We start from the raw sequence: 24,986 nt of genomic DNA on the forward strand, positions 1-24,986 counted from the left end.
GAGACCGTCTCATTCATTATGGAGTGGGTGCTTTAAAGAAATAGAAAAAATTTGATTTGCATTTCTGTCAGTGAACTTCAGTCAACTTTTTCCGCAGACACACCCTTTACACGGGGAGACGCGGAAAAAAAAGCCCTGGTTGTTAACAGAAGGATATATAATGGCCCCTTCATTAGAGCACTGGCTCACTTTCCCGCCTGAATTTCATCCTGATCCATTTGATAACGCTTGCTCTCCGGTCAGGTAGCACTTGTGAATAATTCAGTGTTTGTTTTGACCCACATAGAGCGCGATGGGTGTGGTTTCAACTGCAACAAGATGCAGAAACGTGCGCAAAGTACACGTATGTGTCTGTACTTCTTTGGTGTTCTGTTAGTTGTTCAACTTTATGCCTCGAACCATCTGGCGCACACGTTCGCTTAACTCATTTTCAAATGCTGAGTCTTTGTACGCCTCCCACTTTGCCTAATGCTTTGCTCCATCCGTACTTCTTGTCACCCCTCCCATCTGTAGCACAGATTTTTTTTTTGCCGTTACTTCGCCGTTGTGTCGTTTGTTTCTCCAAAGCCCATTCTCTCTTTCTTCCTCCTCCTCCTCCTACTTCTCCTTGGCAAACAGCTGGTATATTATTTGTGTCCGTAGCAGGTGTTCTCCTGTATGACTACCAGTGGCTTATACCTTGACATTCTCACCACATTAACATTCACAGCCATGCAAGGATGATGGATTCAATGCAGTAGACTAAAGATGGCCGGTTGACTGGTGGTAGTTCAGCGGCGTTGTGAACCGAAAGCTCCCCGCAACATCTGATGCTCCCAATTGGCTGCAGCGGATTTCGGAGGGCAACGCCGCCATCCAGCAACACGGCAGATGTCTCTCACTGTGTTTTTGCCCGGCGTCAAGTGGGCGGTGGAGGCAGGTGACATGTTTATTTGCAGGGCGTGCGCGAAGAAGGCCTTTGACGATTAGTCATCGCGTGTGCAAATGTTTTCCCCGTCTTCGTCTTCGCTCCCCATAGAGACCGCTCGTGGTTTAAAATAAATAACGTTGCATTCAAGTACTTTGGCAGAAAGCTGACTGCTTTTACTCCTACACCAGTAGACTGCACCACGGAACTTGACTGCAGTTATCTGTTCAAATAAAAGGCCCCCGCAGACTCTCATGGAAAACAGATGAATATCAAATCTATTTCACCGGTTCTTCAGCGGCATTAGAGCTGGAGCTCTTCACTTCTGTCTGTGTGTAGTGTTCTCATGTACTCTTGAGGACAACTCCTGCAACCTTCCGCTAAGTGCACACACACACACAGAGAGAGAGAGAGAGACTCTAGCTGGTGCAGACAGGGTGAACTGTATTGAGTTGACACAGCGAATTGTATTGCTAATGAACTTTAATGTATACTTGGCAGTATATATATAGACATTCCAGTTATTTGCCCTAATGACAGATAACTATACACTTTGTCTCTTCAGTCTGACTTTGTGTTCATGTTTGCTTTTTGTATCCAGCCCATATCTGTGCAGAAGCAATAGGAGTTCTCGTTACTGTATACGTATGATCTCATGCGCTTGTAACCACGTCTTGTTTATGAGTATTTCCGTTACTATTCTCTTGGCCTTGGCACAAAAAGAATGACGTCCCCCGTATTAATTACACCTTCGAAAGCCGTGATTGGTTGGCTGTTTGTTCTAAACTGGGCAACAGCGATCAATGAGTGCCACGCCAGATCTTGTGAAAAATGTGTGCAGCATGTTTGGAATCAGACTTATATGCCTTACGGTTACTGATCCGATACATTTCTCTCTCTCTGTCGTATCTTTTTCCTCCACATCTCCTCGTGTCTGACACTCTGAAACCTGAGGTCAAGCGGCAGGATGATAAATTATGGTTCAGGAATAACTGCCGTCTCATTTGAGGAAAAAAAAAGAAAAGAAGAAGAGTGCTTGATTACAAGAGGCCCTCGCAATATTGCGGTTTTTCAAGTATCGGGCAATCCAAACAAATCACATCTCAAGTGTGTCTGATGTCGGGGGGAAACCATCTCCAAATGGATATACGTTTCTGCCGTTTCTCTCGGCGAGCGGCGCTCAGCCGACTGTGTGTCTAATGCGTCTGGTAAACAACGCTGGTGCTCGCCAGCGGTGAGGCAGACACACTATCTGCTGCCCATTAAGCTCCCTCTGTGTACCCAACGCGCGTTGACCCAGACGTACGAAGGCAGACGTACAGGTGAAGGCAACCGGAGGGCGTGTTGTCGAGAGAAGACACACACCAGAGAGCAGCGCAATCCTGCCTCACAGCGGGAACGCTTTTTGTCACGCCCGGTGTAATTTGCGTGTAATTTGAACACACATGCCCACACACATACTGCTCTAACTACTGTGCATTTACTGGAGGGCATGCTGGGACGCGACTCCCTGTAGTAGTAGTAGAAGAAGATATGGTAGTGTAGGTGGCGAATGAATATGCTGTATATACTAGTTTCTCCCCAGGGCAATACTTTACTACAATCTCCAGAATCTCTCCCCAGATCTGTAGCACATATGATGATAAATATTCATCATATGGCTCCTACACCGCCTGCAGATTCCCAATCTGTTTCCACCGGGACCTGCACACCCTGACACCAACATTAAATCCATTTACACACAGAGCCGGCTTGACGCGATCGCGTACTCGACTGTGTGCTGTGTTAAGGTTAAGGTGTCTAGCTCAAGGGTGATGCGGCGTAGCAGTGGCAGGTGCGGCCCCGCCGGGAATCCAGCGGCCTCGTCATGTATTCCGACCCCCAGCTGGTAAACACACGTTTAAGGCTACCGATTCAGCAAGGGGCCGGCACGGCGCGCACGGAATACACAATTCACTTTGAAGCAGCGAAAAGGTGTGAGGGACTGATGGGAAGATTTCCAGTGTCAGCACATGAAGACTGTTCACTGCCGTACACAGTGTGAAAGCTAACCCTGAAGACTTGTCAGGTGTTAAGAGAGTTAGCGTCAGATTTTGCAGTCGTTTTTTTTTTGGTACCTGTTGTAGAGAAGATAATTGACTTGACTTAATCGTGAGCTAATTCTGTGCTCTCACATGGTACAGTAGACTGTTTCCTTCACGGAAACTCCATGGAGTAGAAGGGTTGGAAGACGAGATGATGAGGACCAACCGACCAAATGCCCTCCAGAGGATAAGACAGGTGCCGAGAAGCCAGTTCGATTGGTGGGAAAAATACCCCAAGCCCTGCCGCTGACGTCAAGACGGGAAAACTCCTCACAAGGTCCAGCACCCTGAGACCCCACTGGCCACAGAGGAGGAGGAGGAGAAAGAGAAAAAAATTGTGGAAAACGAAGAGGAGGAAGTGGCGGTGCAACCAATTAGAAAAGACAACTCTTATTAGACATATTAGTTTTTAATTTGGGGCATTTTCTGTCCACATAGTAAAATAGCCCAGTATTAATGCTGCTTTTATCTATGTTTTGGTCCCCACCAACCACTAAAAAGTGACATGTCCTGCTCTTTATCCACTACATGCTTGACGCTGCTTCAGAATTTCTGAGGTCTTCACAGCTTTTCTGCCGGAAACAGTTCAGTTATCAGCGTTGATGCCAAACGATCCCTTAGAGCTGAGGGGGAGCCACAGTCTAGTGATGATTATTTATGGATTCATTACTCTAAGAAAATCTATATTGCACATACTGTTGCGTTTTGACCCATTATTCACCTGAATAATATTGATCAGAGCAGCTTTGAAGGCGAGAAGAATTGCCGGGTCTACAAAGAAAGCCCAGATTTCCCTTCCGACAACAGAAGATACGTCTTGTTGCAATTCAGCCACAAAACATCATGTCTATTGAGGAAGGGAAATAATGCTCTCTTCTCTTTTTTTCTTCTTCTTTCTTTTGCCTCGAGATACTCGCTCTATTGCGGTTACTATGCCGTTGCTATCATTATCTGTATTGCACTCTACTCCCACACAAATTGAATGCAACAGGTTCACTCCTGTTCTCTGGGGGTTGGTCAGATGCGGCTCGAGGAAATCTATGGAAAAGCTTGAGCGGACGTTCTGTAGATAACGCGGTGTCAGGCGGGGTGGGTGATTCGCCAAAGTGGTCTTTGCACAAAACAGAAAGCGCTGAATATCACAGACGGGAGGTTTATCCAGGGTGAGCAGTTTCCTTTCAACCCAAATATATGAGGATTTTACTCCTAATGAGTTTGATCATTTTCAAATTTTCTAAATATGCTCTCAAATTAGCATGTTCCCCAATAGTTAACTTGCAGAGCAACGTAAGATTGAATGTGCATTGTTATTCCTCCAAACACGGGCCAGAATGTGTGGTGTGAAGGTATACCGACATATTCTGCTCTCTGATTACCAGAAAAGGGAAAGTAAAGAAAGGAGTTTGCTATCTGCCTCGAAGAAGATGATCCCTCTCACAAAACCCACGCAGCGAACACATGCAGATATTGTCTGCTTATACACGAGAGCTCCTCCACACTTGAGGTCACACCCACAAACACTCTAAACAGCCGACTACTGGCTCGTGTGCACCGGCAGAACTAAGTGCTTGTAGAATTGATTTCTTATTTAATCAACTGGCAATCAAATCAGTTGAAACTTGAAGTACCAGAGACACTCAGGGGTGGGGGGTGGAGGGTGGGGGGGGGGTATTATATTGTTTCCAAAAGTTTTCAGTGAAGAGGAAAATGAGTTTTCTTTTCATGGTGTTGGGTTATGCTGCACACAATGGGCCTCATGCAAGGACATTTTTCCGTATTCTTGTGACAAATTTCTCATACATTCGTTTGGACCGTGAGTTCGTGCGAACATGCAACGTAGGATTCATCCGACGCTTCTTACCTGTGCTTATTTAAGGGAGCGTGCCCAAAGATGGCAAAGTAGCATAATCAATGGCCCCAAAAAATACCATATAAGGCTTTTCTTCGTGATTAACAGCTGACACATTGATGTGACTCCTACGACAGCTCTGAACAAGTCGTAAATTCTGTTCGTTCTTGATAGAAAACTCAAAATACGAGAAAATTGGTGAATGCGGAAAGTTCTCTCGAATCGCTCGTACCCCCGATCCAAGAACAAATCTGTTCGTATGAACGGTTCCTACAATGAGGGCCATCGTCTCCCCAGAGAGAGTTCTCCACTACATCTCTTACATCGGTGAGATTAAGGCAGGGATGTACGTTTCATAATAACGTACCTTTGGTAACAGCATCCAGATGCTGAAGGCTGCTTCTTTAAGTTGTCACTGTGTGAAAGAGGATAATGATTCTATCAGTGGCGGTGGTGCCTTCAGGGACAGAGCGGGTGCATGAGTCAGATTAAATGGAAATTGGGGGGAAAAACACAAAAGAAACCGTCCAGGGTTTTGCTTTCCAGCAGTTTGCTTATGATAATTCCACAAGTCATTTTATGGTTTTATTAAAATGCTTACAACTGTATACTAGAAAAATGGTTAAACCACGAAATTCATTATCAAGAAGCAGTAGGGTAAGTGTTTTTTATGGACCAGGTAAATCTGTTCGATGAGTGGAACTACACCTGCCAGAGTTCTGTAGTGATTGAACATATTAGGTTCATTAGCTTCATTACCTGTCTAGATTAAATTAAGCGTTGTTGGTACAACTCCAGAGTCCAGCTGTCTGTTCTTAGAGCGATTCCCTATGAGAAGGCAACACCAGCATCCACCCTTAGTTTTTACTTTTTCACTCTTCTCCCAAAAAAATTTCCTCAGGCTTGAGAAAAAACAATCTTCTGAGGCAGCCGGTCCAAACGGCCTTCATGACAGGGTACGCTGCACTATGATGAATAAAATAGCTTATTTTGACCTGTCAGGCTTTGCATTTCTCCGCACACCAAAGTGCGCTCGGGGCTCGAGGGCAACACAGAAACTCTGTATCTCAAGACTTTAGAGGGTTGTGAAGTTTTTGGGCTTTTTTTTTTGTTTTATCCTTTCAAAACCACAAAGGTTTTCAGGGAAGAGAAGAGATTCCTTTATTAGTCCCACAGCAGACGAAAGTGTGCTGTGTTACGGCAGCAAAGGGGATATTAGGAATGAGAAGCATAATTAAAAAAAAGTAATAAATAAGTAAACATGCAATCTGAAAATAAGGCAATAGAAAAATTGTGATGATATACATCCATTCATTAACTGTACTGATTATCCCTCGACGGGGACTAGAGCAAATCCCAGCTGGATTTACAATAAAAAGAAAGAAATGAGATGCCGGCTTTGTCTTTAAAGTGGTAAATTCTTCCAACATTATCAATGTGAGGATGGAAAAGATCGGAAGATGTAGTTACAGTAAATAAGGACTCCTTCTCACCACGGACCTGCTCGACGTTGACATAGGAGCAGAGGGCAAAGGGGAAATAAGATCCCATCACGACACGGACAAAGGGAACTAGGAGTTGTCGGTGTTTCTGAGCCGCGCCGCAATGTGAGGTCATCATCATTCACCCAACAGCTCTGAGGTTTCTCCAGCGAGAGATAAAGGAGATGACAGACACAGGCAGAGAAGTGAAAACCCTGAGTGGAATACATTGCGACTCCTTCCCCCCCCCCCCCGATCCCACCGTTCACTTCACTTGCCGTCCTCCGCTGTTTGTCGAGTCATCACATTCCTGCGGAAAATGAGATTCGCCGCGCCGCGGAGACTGATGATCTCCTTTAACCCCGGCCACTGTGGCACTTTTTTTACCGCTCCAAAATAGCAACCAAGCGTTTTCTCTCCCTCTTCTCTTTGAAGGCCTCTCATATCTTACGTTTAAGTGCTGTTGACTTTGAACATGCCCTGTTCCGAGTCTTGATACGCCGCTGTATCAGCTGAGCAACTTGAGGCAGATCGCTTCCTTTCGAGTGCGCTCGGAGAAAACACTCAACGGGAATAACCCAAGGGCAAATTGGATCGTACTATGGTAATTGACTTGCCGCCTTCGCTTTCAGCAGTATGTCATTGGCTTAGGAGGCTGTCCTAGAAGCGGGAGGGTTGTGGTTATGCCAATTTCGCTCATATCTGCTGGCTCTCTGTCACTCCGTGGAGAGTTTCCAAGTAGCAGCATATCAAAACAACGGAAACGTTGTCGGAAAAAAGCACGTTAAACGTTCACTGTGATATCGAAGTGTTGAATTTGCACAAGCACATTCATGCACACAAACAAGTATTCATAGTGAACTTCCTATATGGAACCAAAGATGCTAATGAACTGAATGGATATAATTTTTTCAGGGAATGTGCCATTCATATTCATTCACTGTGAATTGAGTTAACTACGTTTGCTTGAACAATGATGCTATTGTTTTAATGGAGGCATATCTTGTGTTTATATTTTTAATTGTGAGCCACGCGGTAAAATCAATTTAATGCTGCAAACGACTGCGATGACTGATGACTGAGACGTCACGGCTAACGACCGTTTACAGGCGATAAATTAATGGTAATGCGGGAGATAAAATGGCCGCAGCCAATTTTTTATGATGACTGCTCAGGTATCGTTTGAGGACTTTGCCAATAACAGTACAGACAGTGCTTCTCCTCTATACTATTCTATTCATTGACAAGGCTAAAGACTCAGAAGGAGGTGTTGATGAGCGAGCACAGGATTATGGTCTGGATCCATGGCCGACTGTGGCAGGGATTCCTTCAAGACAAGTTCAAGTTCATGGTTCGTGTAACCAAAATTAGGAAAGGAGGATATTGAACAGGAACCTATCCCGTGCTGAGGATTGTGCAGGAAAACATAGACGCTGTGTTTACTTGTGATTTTTCAGAGAGAGCACGAGTTTTCTTAGGGAATTGGAGATTAAGAGGAGGAAATATGAAGAGAGAGGGGAAATATCACGGCTCCGAAATCAGAAGGAGAAAGTGAGCGAGAGAGAGAGAAAAAGAGAGAGACAGAGGGGGGAAGAATCTCATGGAGACGCATAATTCTATTCTCTGGGTACACAATGCCGGATGGCGTGCTCCAGCTAAATAAATTATCACAGGGGCTATTTTTAAGCTGAAGTGTAAATGCAGTAATCCTCAGAGCAGGAGCTGCGAAGAGCCAACACACAGAGGCCACATCAGAGAATACGGCTCTGCCTTTATCTTCCTCTCCCCACATCTCCACCCCGTCCCAACACCTCCATCTTTTCTCGCTTTATCCGTTTTCCCATTTCTCCCTCTTTTTTTTTCCTCCTCTCTTCTCGTCTCCCTCGCCTTTTATATGGTAAAAGCCCTCCTTTTCTGTCTCAGGGTACTTTGCTTATCGCTGCGCCCTCTATGGTGACTCCAATGAGTTCTTTTGTATATAAAAAAAAAGAAAAACACATAATAATAACGATAACAGACCTTCGGACAAGACAGGGAGGGGAAACGTTGGTGGAGATTGTGAGCGTCAGACACGTTTCGGAGCAGCGGGGACATTTCTGGAACTGGCAGGTTTGCGGAAAATGTCTGGAACAATATTTGTGGACGTTCGCGTTCTGGCGCGCAGCCGCCCTCCGCAATAATTCAGGAAAAATGCCTGCACTTCGGTGCACGTCTGTCCGAAAGCAGCTGTAGAAGGCGCCTTCCCCCCGCAAAGCCGGGACCGGGAGAGGAGGAGCCCCCTCCTCCGCCGCTGTTTAATGGCACATAATGGGGCGTCGTTAATCACCGGCACAGGTTGAGGTTTTGCAAGGTCCCATTCCTCCGGTATTCAACAGTGTCAGCGAGTACCTGAGCGCTGAGAGTCAGTTCATAGTTCTCTCTCTCTCTCTCACCGTCTTCACCTTTTCTCGTGTCTTTTAGGTCCGTTCATAAGTCCGTCTTACTCCAACCCCCGTCTCCTGTGCAAATCATAACGAGTGTAGCCTGGTGGGAGACAGTATAGATAAGAATCTCCAATCTGATATACGTAATGTGCGATATCTCGGGGTGCAGCTTATGTTTAATTCTGTGAACAATTAATCCGCTGATAATATTCTCAATTTACTGATTATCCATTCGGCGCGAAAGAAACCGTCTTATAGCGTTAATGTAATGAATTTTGACACAAACACAAAGATGTTAGGTTTATAATCACATAAAACTGAAAAAAAGAGACCAATCATCACTCATTGGAGACAGCTTGAAGGTTTTTGCATGCAAATTGTTTAATCGAAACTATATAGCAGGTGACGATATTTCAACAACAATATAACAAACAATAGACCACCACTATAATCCCTAATGAAGTCCTGATCATTAATATGCAGACTTATGTTCAATGGTAATATTATGTAAAACAACTGGAGACATTAGAGAGTAGGCGGCATGGAAAAAATCTCTGAATATATTGTCAGTCAGGAAGCTGCTACAGTACCTTGTTTAATCTTTACAAAACAAGAAGCTTTGAAAGTTTATGAGAGTATTTCCCCAAAAAGTTGACCTGTTCCTTTAGTTTTCAGGCTTCAGTCAGTTGACAGGCTTCACAATTTTCATACTCAGTCATTATAAAATCTCCAAACTATAGGAGCTGGAATATAAAACACAATATCATGTCTATTCCTTGTGATTCATCATGATTAAATACTTTTAATCACCACCAAAAAAACCACCAACCACATTACAATCACGAGAGAAGCTTTAAATGTAATTCATTTATTTTGATTCACCGTGCACAGTGGAAGAGAATATAAAAGAAATATTGTGAAGAGCCTTCGGCGGTTAGACCAACATCACGTCATCATTTAAAGGGCGGAGTCGTCACAAGAGTGGCTGCATTGATCCCGACGTGACGGAGAGAGAGAATTTGAACTACAACCGGAACGACTGGCTTGCGGAAAGCAAAATCTGATTATTGTAACTGGGCCGAGTGACCCCCCCCCCCCCCCCCTGGCATGGAGCCGGTCGTCTCATTAGACACCACCACCAACATGCTCTCGCCTACGTAAAAACGCGCACGTCAATAAAGATGCATGAAGACATCGGCATACGTTCACCGGCATAAACGAAGGGGCTTGTTTTTCACTGTTCCACTTTTTTGCTCGTCGTCTTTTGAGCCCCGAAGGCCGTGACAGCTCGGTGCAGGAGAGATATATCCCGCGTGATGGAGCGGCGCAGTACAGAAATGGTACCGAGCGGCGTTTGACAGTCCCCCTGCTGAGCGACTAAAGGAAGCTGAAGCATGGAGAAGAGTGTGTGTGTGTGTGTGTGTGTGTGTGTGTGTGTGTGTGTGTGTGTGTGTGTGTGTGTGTGTGTGTGTGTGTGTGTGTTTGCGCGTGCGTTGGCAGGTGGCACTGGAAAAAAAGGCACCGTACCAAACGAATCCACCTTGACACGAGTCGGAATACCAAAATACAAGCACTGTGAGAGCTCCGCCATTCCTCTTGTGTCTCGCTCTGCATAAAATAGACTTATTTACTTAACCTCGCCGGGTTACGCTGACGAGGAGCTCTTCTTTAAAGAGATAGATGGAGGGAGGGGGGGGGGGGGGACTTCCCATCAGTTGTTTATGTTGTTGAAATCAGGGCAGGAAAAGAAGCGGGCGCTCGCTTGGAGTCGCAGAATGAGATGACCTATTTTGAGCTCTCGCAGGGAGACAAGGCTCTCTAAACCTTATCGGAGCGCCACGGAGGCTCCAAACTCCATATGTATGAATATACATAAACATATATACGTATAGATTGACATCTCTCCCTTATATTTGTCTGAACTCTCGCCGAAATGAATCATCCACGCCGTGTGGCAGATGCGATGCAGCTGCAGGCGACGGCCTCCCCCCGTTTTCGACGTCCACGCCTCCCGTTTGAAGCCTTTGAGTCGGACAAACGGCGGACTTAACATAAATCAATACGCAAAATCGATCCCGCGCATTCTCCCGTTAAGTGCGGCGAGTTTACCTCGTGGCCCTCTTTTATTATTGCTCTGCAGGTGAGGCCGGACCACGGCAGCGTTGGCTGTACTTGAGTCGGCGAGCGCGAGGGCTTATACGTGTTGGAAAAGAAAATGATTAAACCGCGCAAGAGAGCGCGTGACGATGTTGACCGACTCTTACCAGTTAACCTTCAGCAACCATGGTGATCATTAACTCCTCTGGCCTTAAGGTCAGAGATGTGGCAAGTTTTTAGCTTTGTATTCATATATATATAGTTATAGTTGCTTCTTTTTTGTAGTTTGTAATGATGAGGCTTATGCTAAATGTTTGGCCTTCACATCCAGTATTCCCAGGAATTATTATTGGTCCATTCCAAACCTAAACATCTTTCAGTTCCCGGAACCCTGACCTAACCTATACCTTGGATTTGCCATAACACGATCCTTCCATTGCTTTAACTATACTGTTGTTGGCATTCGCAGATATTGCAGAATCATCAAGTGCCAACATTGTTAAATCATGTGGGCCTGCGACTTTTCTCTGAAAATCCCTCAGATGAAAAACTGACAAGGGGAAAAAAATAAATCAATCTTTCTTTGAACTGCTCACGACTCATGTCCGTGACCTTTGACACGCAGCCACATGCTTCATTTGAAAAGGGGTCACGAGCCGAAAAGTTTGAGAGCCACGTTGCTCTGGGGGAGCGTCGGCTGAGATGCTTTTTGTTTTGTTTTTAATCATCTCTTTTAATGATCTTCTTCCTCGTTGTCGGTGATTAGTGGTGGCGGGGGCTCGTCGCGTCTCGCCTTGACGCCGACAACTAAGAGCTTAGAGACGCTCTCCTCGTTACCCGGGGTTTTTACTTTCATATCGGAGGATCGGACGAAGGACTCATTACCACATCAGCACACATTCTAATTGGATAACTGTTCAGATCAGGGATGTCTTGACCATTATTTCTTTCTGGCTCACTTCCCGCTGTCTCACAAGAGGCTGTCGCCCACTGGTGTCTCTCCAATATGTGCGATGTCGTGGGCTACAGCCACACAACTGCGTTTCAGTTTTTAAAAACAGCATCATTGCCGCTACGGTTACGCCTGGCGTCCACACAAAATCTGGAGTTTTCCAGCACCTAAAACAAAGAGGTTTGAAAACTGTGGGGGGAGCTTTGTAGTATGGACGGACAGAAACTGCAAGCGATGACGCAGTCACTTCCTGTTTCGTTCTTTATCAGTCGCGGCTCGACCAGCGTTACTTTGACGTACTGTCAGAAACGGCTCCTCTTCGTCGACGGCCCACCGTCGAAAACGTTTCATCATTGCCGTTTCTTGTTCGTACTATTTTCTGTAACTAAGCAACCGACTGCAGAGTTTTTATGATCTACTTCCTGTTCACACAGGCAGGCACATGCCCAGTGTTTTCGTCAATGCTCACGCGACATGCGTTCGCAGGTGTGTTAGTGTGGACAGGGACGATTGCAAATGTGGCCTTATTTTCAAGAAATCCAACGAAAAGACCATAACCAACAATAAGTTTGCCTTTCGCATAGTAGCATAGTAGTTGCCAACCTCGGTTGAAGGAAAAACATCTTGATTATATTCAATTTCTGTGAGTGAATTCTCCAGAACCTTAAGAGGCCTTAAAAAACTACAGTAGAGCCATGTCCATCACGTGTCGACCTCTGCAGCGGTGTTATTAAGGAGAGAAGATCCAAGGTTGGGTTTGATTTTCTTTTTCATGGGTTTCGTTGACAAGTAGTAAATTCTACAACATCCCCGTAGCCTTGTCCTTTACAAGCGCATCTCAAGGTTCTTCCCAACAACAGACAGAGGAGAAGCACCACCGCCACCACCACCAGGTGAAAGCCTCAAAAACCCGGCCCGACGGAAAAACGAATGCACTTCAAGGCTGGACGGACAGAATCAGTGCAATTATGTCCTCGCTCAGATTTTTCTTCCAGCACGAGACGAGGCGCCCCGCTCTGCAGAGAGATGGCAGATGCGGCTGCACGCTGAGGTGTGCTCTGATTAAACAAGCAGGACGGTGCTGATTACAAATGAATGAGTCGGATCCAGGGAGAAGGAAAGAAGGCGGGGGGAAGAAAGATGGAGGCAGAAGAGAGAGATTCTGACGATCCAGACATTTGACCTGCCCGTCTCAGAAAAAGCTGCTTAGTAAAAGCATATCGCATTCATCGTTTTTTGCGTTTTCTCCGTGTGTGTGTGTGTGTGTGTGTGTGTGTGTGTGTGTGGCATCCATGTGCGAACGTATATAGGTATGAGACGGAATGCGCGTGTGAATTGCACCGCCGAGCGGTACATTAATAATGGATCAACTCTCCCTTTGTTTGGGACGTAAACTTGATGAATGGGCTTTGTAATTGGTTAGTTTAATAGCCGGAGACAAACCGAGTGCTCTTTGCCTCTCGGCCTCGCGTTCGCACAGACGTGCAATTACACACCGCAGAAACACGGCGAAATTGTAATTTCCCCCCCCCCCCCCCCGTCAAATGCCAGGGCACACGCACACGCACACGCACACGCACACACCCCGCGCTCATGTCAGGGAGCACGCGGGGCCCGTTTCATTTAGGTTTGGCAGATTATAGTAATTATTGTTAAAGAAAAGATTCTATTCCATTTGAGTCATTTGCCCCCTTTTTTCTGTCCTTGAACACGGACACAGCTCCAGCTGAAGGATGATCAGCACCTTTTCTTTTCTTTTTTTTCCACACTTTTAACTGTCTGAACCAGATTGGAAAATATGTTCGCATTATGAAAGTGAAAGCATCCGAGGTTTTTATTGTTTGGCCTGGTTTTTATGAGGACAACAATCCCTTGGATCATCTGGAAATGTTTTTTCCCCGTCGATGTAATCACAGCCGTAACAGCAAAATATCCCGTATATTAAAGTGTGTGTGTGTGTGTGCGTGTGTGTGCGCTCTCGCTGGCGGCCAAGGGAAGTGAAGTAACGCTGACATATATTGTGGGGTATGTCATTGAACTGCACCTCTGGGCCTCGCCTCCGTTCGCCACTAACTCAGAATAATGTGCGTTCACGTATGTGTGCGAGTGTGCGAGTGTTTGTGTGTGTGTGTGTGTGTGATGGGAGAGTCGATGTAAACAACCCATGAAATTAAGATTCAGAGCACAGTTTCCTGTGTTTGTATGACAGTGTAAATAATGCAGCCTTTTGTGTCCGCGCGCTAACTATCCTTGAAATTAAGATGTCGGCCAGAAAACGTTCCCGTGCGTCCGTGTGCGCGCGCGTTTGTGTGTGTGTGTGTGTGCGCGTTTTTGCTTCCTCATCGGGGACCGGTGCTCCTCATAGGGACCAAGTCCTGGGTACGGTGTGTGAACTGAGGTCAGGCAATCGTACGGTGATTGGGGGGGAGTCAAGGTGACGTCCGAACAAGGATGGTTGTGCAAAGTGTGTGTGTGTGTGTGTGTGTGTGTGTGTGTGTGTGTGTGTGTGTGTAGCCAAGCTTTGAGTGTTCTCGCCGTTCTCTGAAGACGCGGAGAAGAGTGGGATTGGAAGAATCTCTCAAACAGCCTGTCAAGGCCCTCCTACGACTGGAATGGATTTCAGCCTTTTGTGGTGTGTGGTCCCACTGCACAGATAAGCCGTTGCACTAATACAGTTAAGGAGTGTGTGTGTGTGTGTGTGTGTGTGTGTGTGTGTGTGTGTGTGTGTGTGTCCTGATATGGTGTTTACATGCAGTGTTTGTTTGTCAATAATATTGATGAATAACACATAGCTGTTAATGCTGTGTGTGTGCGTGTGTGTAAAAAAATCTCCACTAAAATGTAATTAAATGTTTTATCAACACATTGGTGGCGCGCTACAAAAAAATCGGCCTAGTTATTATTACAATATTCGGAAGTTATTGCATTATTTGGTACTGCTAAATAATATGGTTAAGCCAATAAAGTAATGAAAGTCTCCCCCATAACCCCATCAAAAATATATCATAATATAAAATGTCATAAACTCCCGTTAATGTAATTTTTTATGACATTATTGGTACAGGGATTATTACATTGTTAATTAAACACACATTGCATTATTGGGAAGTTATTAAATTCAGGTTTCATTACATTTTTTCTATCACAGAATTGGTATTTACTACATTATCTGGGAATTATGACATTATCTGCCCCTGCAGGTAGTTAGAGATTTTGTAAAGTGAGTTGCCTTTAAACTCCCCACATTCATCCATATTCATTGAAAGAAGTTATAGTAATAATACTCATGTCTGCAGATTTTTACTACTAGACTTTTTTTTACTACAGCCTCAACTTTTAAAAACGTGAACATGAGTTGTCAGCTCCGTGTCGGCTCCCTGCCCCAAGCTTCAGCACCCACGGGTGAAAAGGAAAAAAATGTATGAAATCGCAAATCTGTTTCCTTCTGCACACACACACACACACACACACACACAAGCTGTCGTGGGCTGGCATGGATCTTTGTGCCATGTCATCACATGCTCCGACTGAGCTCTAAATGTCACTTGTCTCTCTGCCTGACTCATCCGCCTTGTCGTCGCTCTGCATTTGAAATCCTTCTTTGTGTGTGTGTGTGTGCGTGCGCGCGCGTGTCACTGACATGTGCTGGTGTGTGTGTGTGTGTGTGTGTGTGTGTGTGTGTGTGTGTGTGTGTGTGTGTGTGTGTGTGCGCTTGACGGGGACACGCACACACACGAGATGCCCACTGCATTGATTTTCTTGTGCCATTTCATAATTATGTCTCCTCTCTTTTCATTCGTCCTTGCCCTCTCTCTCTCTCTCTCTCTCTCCCTCCCTCTTTTATCCTGTCTCTCTTATCTCCCTCCTCTCTCCCCTGTTTTTTTTCTAATTCCATCCCCCTGATCCATTTTTATGCCTCACTGTGCCCATGCTTGTTATCTCGACCCTTTCTCTTCTTCTTTTTTTTCCTCTGTTTTCTTCCGTGCTGTTTGATCTCAACTTCTTAATTTCCTCTCAGTTTCACTTTGCGCCCTCTTCCCCACTCCGCCTGTGATGGTCGTCATCGCTTCACTTTTTGTTCTCCTCATTTCTCCCCCTTTCTTGCCGTTTGTAATTCCTCCCAGCCTCTTCCTCTTTCCGATGGGAGCACTTTTCTCTCCGCCTCACACCCCGTCCCCCAACCCTCTTTTCTTTTATTTTCTCATTAACTTTTTCCAATCTTTCTTTTTTTCTTTTCTTTTCTTCTGCAGCCTCTCTGGAGTGCGCTCCGTCTTCACCGTAGCCTGGCTACCCAGTCGCAGATGGCCCACCACCTCGCCAACACCACCCCCCCAGTATGTGATCATCCCCCCAGACTTCTTCCTGGACCAAGCGTCCGCTCTCCGCCTCACACCGTTGGTTTCTGCCGTCAAAGACTTATCTGGAAAAGTACCCATGCCTTCTTCTCTTCCCAGCCACTCCTAAAAAAACGAGTTCTGACACGCTGTTTCCTCGCAGCTCCGCTCAGATTCCTGGAGGCTGACCAACAGTTTCCATTACACGAGTCCCATCTCCACTCATTTCTGGCCTTTTTTGCAGCCAAACCTGCACCAGACCTCTCACGCTATGACTCCTACACTCCCCTCGTACGTCCCCTCGCTCCCTCTGCCTTTTCGAGGGCCGTGCCAGAGGCCCAGCCCCCGGCCCACCGCCGTCTACCCAAGATTCCAAACGTTTGCTCGGCCGGGGGGGGGGGGGGGGGGGGGGGGGGGGGGGGGGGGGGGGGGGGGGGGGGGTTTCCTGAAAGCATTTCAGCGATGCCATCGCCTCGCGGTTGGACGGTAGTTTTTAATGTGTGTAGTTTTCTTCAAGGGAACTCCCAAAGCAACGTCCCCCCCTACTCTTACAGTAAAGAGTGACATCCACGGTGTAACCCGCAGTGTTTTGGTCCGTGCGTGGCATGTTAGCTCCTTCATCGTAAGCACTTTAATGTGTGTTTTCTCCCGTGGGTGCTCTTCTTGCTCACTGCTGAGTCTGGTTCTGCCCTATATACTTAGGACTTTTGGGAACGACGGCGAAAAAACGGTCGTCCATAAGATGCTTCTGTGCACCTCTCCCTCCCTTTACGCCTCCTCGTCATCTCTTCACGCACTCTACTGCAGCAAACCAGAGGACGGGGGTGACACGCTTTACTCAACCTTTCTCTCTCTCTGATTCATAGATCCTGTAAACGGTGTCCGACCGAGCCCGGCGAAGTGTCCGTGTCTCTTACCCCTCGCCGCATCGCGGATCACTTTCTTTTTAGCTGAGCCTGAGAGGGAGAGAAGCAGCCCCACTGTGAAAACAGTTAGCAAGGGGGAATAGACACTGAGCCTGGCGCCGCATTAGGCTCGGTTAAGTTGGCTCAGCGAAATATACATTGTTGTGAAAAGGCAATCTGGAGGAGACGAAGCAGAACCCGGGGATAGGGAAGAAGAAGGAGAAAAGGGGGGATGAGCCGCGAGAAGGAAATTCACCCTCGGTGTCCCTTTAAAGCACTGTGTGCTAGTAGGTAAACTGAACCCTAAAAGGGGGGGGGGGGGGGGGCAAGGAGGAGCAGCAGGAAAATGTCATCCCTCCGTATCGCTCTTTTATTGCTTTGTCTTGTCTCCATCTCGCCGCTTGAAACTATTTTTAGACGCGATGCATCGAAAATCGTGCAGAACGGAGACTCATCATGGGAAATGTTGTGTGTCAGTCTGTAAGGAGAGATTCTCTGTAATTCTACTGTACGTGTCTCTCCGATGACAAACTCAAAATTTCTGCTGTCAATGTGAATTATGGCCACCCACTGTTGATGTTATTATAGGTATTTTAAAATGCACTTAAGAGCACATGTGTCTGTGGTGAAACAACACAGCCGCTCCTCGCATCGCCGCCGCCGTCGTCGTCGTCATCTTCTCCACTTTGCCTCTCGGTGTAAACACATCATGAAATCGCGTGCAGCCGCTATAATGACCTCTAAATATCTGCAGCTGATTTTCCAGCGATATTTATCCAAAAAGCTCACATATCCACGCCAGTGTAGCACGAGCTGTTGTCACGGTAACAACATCGTTGCTTTCCCTTTGGATGTGAGTTGGCAATCAAGAGGAGCGCAATGAAATCGCCGCTGTTTGTTGGAGGAGAGGGAATTAAAAAAAAGGGGGGGTCATCGTCGGATTCCATTTGTATATACGGGCTCCGTCTGTGTCCGGCCATTCATTGTTTGGACAGCAGCCGCAGCCCTAATGCAGCAAAGACCTGCGAGCAGATTGAATAGTATTGATCAGCTCTTTAGGACATACAGTCGGTCCTCATGGATTACAAAAGCCTCAAGGATTATGTGTGTGTGCGTGTGCGTGTGCGTGTGCGCGCGTACGGTCGCACGGGGATGGAGTTGTTCTGGGCTTAAACACAAGTGGCTATTTCGCGGTCGGGTGGAGATGTCATGTCCGCGTCTGTCACGGCCCGCAGGAGGAAGGGGAAGGCGGAAGCTCAGCCGTCACGTTTGGAATTTCTTCCACTTCTCAATTTTTTTCAGATTGGAAAAAATTGTCCAACAACGACTGAAACTGGAAGAAATGGTTTCCAGTCGTAAAAGAGAAAAGCCGGCTAAGTGGGGGCGCCCCGCTTCAATTCATGCAAATGGCTGCAAGTTTTTGCCTCTCCATCAGTATAATAAGTGAAGTATGTTTATTGTTCAGACAAATTGGCCGGTATAGCAGCGTATTGGCATCAAGCAAACAGTCATATATTATAGGAAATACATCTACTCACAATTTTGCAAAGAGTTAAATGAGAAAAATGACATCACCGTCATCCTATCTGCCTGAATCTACAGCCAGCTGCCTTTTATTAGCTTAGCATAAAGACTGGAAACAGCTGCTGGCCTGGACCGATCCAAGCCCCCCCCCCAAAAAAAACCAATCCCACTAAATATCACGATACATATCTCTTTTGTTTATTTGCTGTTTATTTGTTTTTCTAAAGAAGCAACAAACTCCGACTCAAATGCATTTCTGTGCGTCACTTTGGCCGCGAAGGTTATTGGACAGGGTTTTGCATAGAAAAAAATATACTGTTTTCCTTTTGTTCTCAAAGTGTCTTTGAAATTTCAGTGGTCAAGACCTTTAAAGTTGCTCGTCGTCTGCTCCGCAACAATCAATCAAAGTGTGGCGCCGGTCGGCCAGAGCGATTGCCACCTCTGAATTTCGAGTGCACAAATCAGAATATCCTCAGAATAACCACTTTTGTATAATCACAATGTCCAAGGTTACTGATCAAAAGGAAAAAGAGAAAAAAAAATCACTCTCATGAATGGCGAAATAATAGGAGATGAATCGCAGACACGGACGTTGGCTGTCATCTAGGAGCTTCTGGTACCCGCCTCGATTCCAGCCTTGCTCCAAAGGTCCTCAATGGAGTTCGGGGCCGGACTAGATGCTGGACAGTTTCAAAACGGCCCCTCTTTTCCCTGTCGGCCATTCTTTGGTGCCGGGCGTGTGCTCTGGGCTCATCGACCCGCCAGAAGTGCCCCGGTAATCTTCTTCAGCACCAGAGGCAGGAAAAGCTGCTCCACAGTGAGACAGAACGTCCACAATGTCTTTTACAGTAGATAGGGTTTTCCTTTCCCTCGGGGGATTCATTTCACCACCTCTAGAACAAACGGATGCCCCGCATTCCCCAGAGCTCGACTTTGGTGTCCTCTGTCCGTAGGACGAAACAGTTTTCGCAAACATCAGTCTTGCCTCTCTGTGCCTTTCTTTCAACAGCGGTGTCCTCCTCGGCCTCCACCCAATGGAGCCCAACTTGGTTTAGTTCACCACCGCTCCTGGTTTACCCCCCGAGCAGCCCGAAGCTGTTTCGTTCTCTTGTGCGGTGTGTGTGGTTTTTTTTCTTCTTCCCTGCAAACCTACACACCAGCCCTCGCAGACTTCTCCTCATTGAGTTTCTTCTTTGGCGCCAGGTCCATGGAACATCTTAACGGTCAAAGTTCTCGATAAGGATACGAACTGTGGAGCTTCTGCCCGGCTGCGGGGCTCGCGCTGCAGCAGTCAGGGAAGGGGTCCCCCTGGAGCGACGGTGCCCCCTGAACCTCAGAACCACTGGCTCCTGACAAATGTTAGATAACGTCAACCTCCGGAAACATCGAGAGCCGTCCTTGATGCCGTCCGTTCAACTGTCTGCGATGAAAAGGGCCTAAAGGAGGAGGAAGTAGTTTCCGTTGCCATGGATATTTCAAATGTAGATGTTCAAGATATAATCTTATACATTGATAAACTCTTGCTTTTAGAGTTTCAAGTCGAAACAATGAACGGTATTTTAATAAAAAAATAACCACCACCAAATACAGATTAATTCAGATCACATGAACGCGAAGAATTAAGCTGGCAGCTATTTTTTGCTTGAAGATCTGATTTAAATTCATCCAACGGACGCAAATAATTGTTTCCGGCGTACATTTTATGTTTGTACTTTTCATTTCCCTGTAACAAAGCTTCCTTCTTCTTTTTCTTTTGCGGTTGTTCAATAACTTTGGACAGTTTATTAAATATTCTGCTTTGACAGAAGTGGTTCGTTTGCACTCACTTTCTGAAGATATATTCAGCACTTGAAATTCAGGGATGCCAGTAAATTTTTGGAACCAGGACTGAAGCAGCATGTTTCAGTTCTATCCACAACCAAGGCTGCGGAGCTATAATAACCCTGCGGGTGTAGAGAAATATTGATCCTTTATTGTTTCTCTCCAGTGTGTATGTACCAGCAAAAGCCCAGGGAATAGATTTTCCCCAAGAGGCATGAGGGGGGAAACTTTCGCCCGGCGTCTCCTGCTCAGATATCCTGATATAACCAGCTTTTGAGAATCTGGCTGCTGTGGTGCCAAGGTGTCCGAGGGACTTGCCTTAACTGGCTCGGCCCCGCGGTCTCCCACTTCCTGTTGTGAGGTTTGGCACGTACCACGCAGACACCGGCGCACCATGCACGGTTACACAAGACAGTGCCAAGATCACATCGCCGTTGTTGTTGCACAAGACGACCGTTTCCACACGCTGGCACGCACGTACAACCGCACAAAGACCCGGACTTTGTGTGTCGCGTACAAATACACAAGAACACACGCACGCACACACACACACACACACACACACGGGGATGCTGTATACTGTGCACCCAGACGGGGGACGGACACACATTTCACATTAGTGATGCATAAACACAAAGGCTCAAACCCAATCGGAACAGAAGACTAATAGATGGATAAATGAAATTGCTTTTAGCAAGGAAAAGTGCTCTATGAATTCAATTTATTATTATTATTATTATTATAAGACTATAACAAATCGTAACGTTTTTCGTTGACGGCATGTTTCGAGTGTTTTTGTAACCGATGGGCATGCAGACCAAGCCACTACTCCCAATCTGTCCACATATGAGGTGCCTAAAGGATGGATATTAATGGCGATGTTGATATCATGATGAGTACATACCGTATATACATAATAAACATATTTATCTTCAAATGTAGCGTGTTCTTTTTATTATTCTGTGTGTGTGTGTGTGTATGTGTGATCGATGATAACCTCTTTCAAATTCTGCTCACACGGTGCAATTCTCTGTGTGTGTGGAAGACTGAGTTGGCAAAAAAATAGAAGAAGAATATCCTGACGACGTTGCAGGTCGTTGGGGCAGCCGCCGTCGGGCCCTGCGGACCCTGCAGGGAGACCCCGTGGTACAGTAAGAGGCCCCGAGTGCTTACACACTTTTTAAAAAAATGCTGTCACCTCTAGTGTGCGTTCCGCAGCGATATCCACAAATGCGAAATGAGCCCATACTGTACGAACATAAACGCCTGTTCCTTGACTCAGCAACGGCAGCAAAAAGCAAACTGTCGTGTTTGATCCTGTAAACGGCCTGAAAAACTAGTTTTTTCTCAAGCAGCCTCTTATTCCCACACGGTCGGGATTAGGAAGATTAGCAAGAGTTTCGGGGTGTGAAAGTTAATTTAAAATATGTTTCATCTCTCTCTCTGTGGCTTTGCTTTGTTGTTTTACTGTCATTTTATAGGTAAAGTTCTACTACTATTAAAGTTGGTAACTAAAGAGGGCGGTGGTAACTAAAGGCAGCTATACACCAGACAGAGCTATATACACCAGAATTTGAAATGTGTTTGTTTGCTCGAGGGAACAAAACTCGGCTGTTCCAGCACAATTCAGTGCAACAGGAGAAGGGACGTGACGTGAGAGAGTGCAGGTGGAATACGACGCACGGTCTTCATGCTGAGAAACCAATCACACCGCAGGTGTAATACCATTAATCCCACAGCCAAAAGTGATCTTTGCATGAACTGGAATAGATGACCTTCTGCAAATGCTGCACGCGCTGCTCTGAGCGGGGCGCTGTGCTGCAGTGGCGAGGGCGGGGTGGGGGGGGGGGGGGTGGATAACAGGCGTGAGGGATGAAGAGAAAGAGAGATATGACAGAAAATCGCTAGCGCTCAGTCCCCTGGCCCGCCTCTCCCGAGACCCTGCAACACACACCCTCCGCAGAGTGTGTTAGTGTGTGTGTGTGGGGGGGGGGGGGGGGGGGGGGATATTTCCCTCCTCTGTTTTCTCACTTGTCCCTTCTTTCCTTCTCTCTTGCCGCTCAGATTCTACCTGTGTTATTTCTCCTGCGTGTGCCGGAATCCGAGCGTGTAGCTCTGTCATCTATTCATTTCTTCCTCTTATTTCATCGCTTCGCAGTTTTCAAACTGCGTCTTATGTCTACCATCCCTTCGTTGTCTTTGTCCCCGTCGATGCTCCCACGTCGCTTCTTTCCTCTCCCCCCCCCCCCCGACACATGGGCATTCTCCCTCTGTCGCTCTCCCTCTCTCTGTATAAAGCCTCCGCTCTTGTGTCTCTGCGTCGTCCTCGTCCTCGGCCTCGGCTGTTGAGCGTCACCCGCCTTCCGCCGTCGCTCGCGCGTTCATGTGGAGCACACGCAGGCGGGCTGTATGAATTAAACATCTTAGGCGGTGCACACGGTCGAGCCCCCTTTGGAGTGTCAGGATGAGCACTGGTGCTCGGGTAGGGTGGGCCCTGGCCACGCACCGCTGGTGTGTGCGTGTGCGTGCGTGTGTGTGTGTGCGTGTGTGTGTGTGTGTGTGTGTGTGTGTGTGTGTGTGTCGCTCGGTACTTGACACAGTATCACACTGAGCAGCGAGGGGTTATCATATCTGTTTTCCTTCATGTTTTACTGTCGGGAAGAGTGAGAGGGAGAGAAAGGACAGGGGAAAAAAAGTTTCTTCGTGTCTTCTTCTTTTCTCCCCTCGTCCCTCCCAGCATCTTATCTCCCCCCCCCCCCCCCCCTTCTCTTATCTCGTTTGATTTCTCAGCGCATGGACAATTTTTTTTCCCTCTATTTTGGCTCTGTCTGCGCTTATTCGCCCCCGTTTTATATCACTCGCTGTCATCCTTTCGACTTTTATTCAACTCCCTTTTTCTTGATTTCCAACCATCTGTTGTCTTTCACCTGTGTCTCCCCGACCTAGTATCTCTCAAGCCCCTTTTACACTGTCCAGGGGGGGGGTGTTGTGCCCCCCGCAAATATAGTGGAGCCGTTCCACGCGAGGGGGGCATTCTCTCTTTCTCTTTCCCTTGAGCTGCTTTGGACATTTTCCAGGACATTTTCCCCATACAGATTTTTGGTGTCTCTCAATTCATTGTTTTGGTTTCATGGCCGAGCTGGTGGAGGTATCGGAGCATGTAGCCATTCGTCTCAGAGGTTGGTGGAGACCAAAAACAATGCAAAAATTAAGATTAAGGAATTTTTCGAGGTTCATTCATTCTGCGGAACTCCTGGGCACCTGTGGCTTCATAGCAAAAGCGAATCTCCTCCCTCAGCTCCCCTCCACGTCCGATGGAACAGGCCGGAGCCCCTACTGGCGAGCCGGAACCCGGGGCCCCTCCGGGCGGCAGGCGCCACCGAGGACGGAGGGCTGCTGTGAGCTCGCTCGTCACGCGGCCCGTCACCCGGCCTCTGTCACACTTGCCTTCTTATGAGCAGTTGCTCTGCATGCCACCGGCTCTGACAAAATGGCCGCCACATTGACACACTGCTGGGCCCCTGATCTGTCGGGGGTTGTGTGAGTGACTGGCTCGATGGCTTCGGCGTGGAGCGGGCTAAGAGAAAAACAAACAACCGAAGAACAAAAACACGTGATGTAACACGCGGCCTTCGGAGAGAAATGGTGCGTTCTCTTTTATTTATTTTTTTCCTCCTCACTTTTATCCACTGTGTCCGTGAATCACTATTCCTTCTCCGTCTACCCACCTGGACGGGAGGCCGTTGGATGCCAGTGGGCACGTTTCCGCACGGTGAATGATTGACGTCGGTGTCCTGAATCGCTCCCTGTGACGAGAATTGTTATTGAGGCAGGAGCAGTGTGTCCCGGGGTAATATTTGTCTTTCAGGGGTTGATAATTAATAAGGGGGGGGGGGGGGGGGGGGGGGGGGGGCATTTGTGGTCAGCCACCTCATTGTGAATGAACCGTCCAGCACCTTGGAAATTATAATTCGAGTGCCCTGCGTTCTCTGCAGCACGAATGGACTCTATTCAGCGAGAAGATTGGCCCCCTTTGTGCCAAAATGTATGACCGCTGCAGGAAATAGACGAGTTGGTTGGAATAAACAGAAGGAAAAAAGACAAAGAAACTCTCCTCCTGCCTGGTTGTGCAACCTGGTGCGTGGGTTTCAGGTTAACCGTGCTGTAGATCTTCTCTGATCGGAATCCCACATTCGTGCGAGAGTCTGATTCCCCGACATTCTTTCTGTCCTTTCTTTTCTATTCACGTCGGCGACACAAGACGCGGCCACTCTGGCGGGTTAGGTGAATCTCAGCGGGACGCTCCGTCCCCTCGCCGAGCCCACAGCTTTGTGCACTGAAGAGCACTTGTCCCCTCGCTGGCTGCTGTCATGGAGACCTGTTGTAGAGCTTCCGAGTCTATACTTTGGGTCCTGAGAATAATAATCAATAACCATCTTTGTGTGTGTGTGTGTGTGTGTGTGTGTGTGTGTGTGTGTGTGGGCGATGTAGGAGTAGGAGTTCATCATGTGTGAATACTTGATGGACTTAGAGGCACTAGATGTGTGTGTGTGTGTGTGTGTGTGTGTGTGTGTGTGTGTGTGTGTGTGTGTGTGTGTGTGTGTGTGTG

General features: G+C 47.0%; 1 protein-coding gene across 1 annotated transcript in view; it reads left to right on the forward strand.

The window, feature by feature from the left end:
- Positions 1–16,526, forward strand: part of samd12 (sterile alpha motif domain containing 12) — a 79,957-nt gene extending 63,431 nt beyond the window's left edge. The window contains exon 6 of the mRNA XM_035620124.2: positions 16,044–16,526. Within this exon, the coding sequence (XP_035476017.1) occupies positions 16,044–16,075 (32 nt within the window). The 3' untranslated portion in view covers positions 16,076–16,526. The remainder of the gene's footprint in view (positions 1–16,043) is intronic.
- Positions 16,527–24,986: the final 8,460 nt, after the last annotated feature.

The sequence above is a fragment of the Scophthalmus maximus genome, chromosome 22, assembly GCF_022379125.1.
Source record: "Scophthalmus maximus strain ysfricsl-2021 chromosome 22, ASM2237912v1, whole genome shotgun sequence".
Classification (NCBI taxonomy): Eukaryota; Metazoa; Chordata; class Actinopteri; order Pleuronectiformes; family Scophthalmidae; genus Scophthalmus; species Scophthalmus maximus.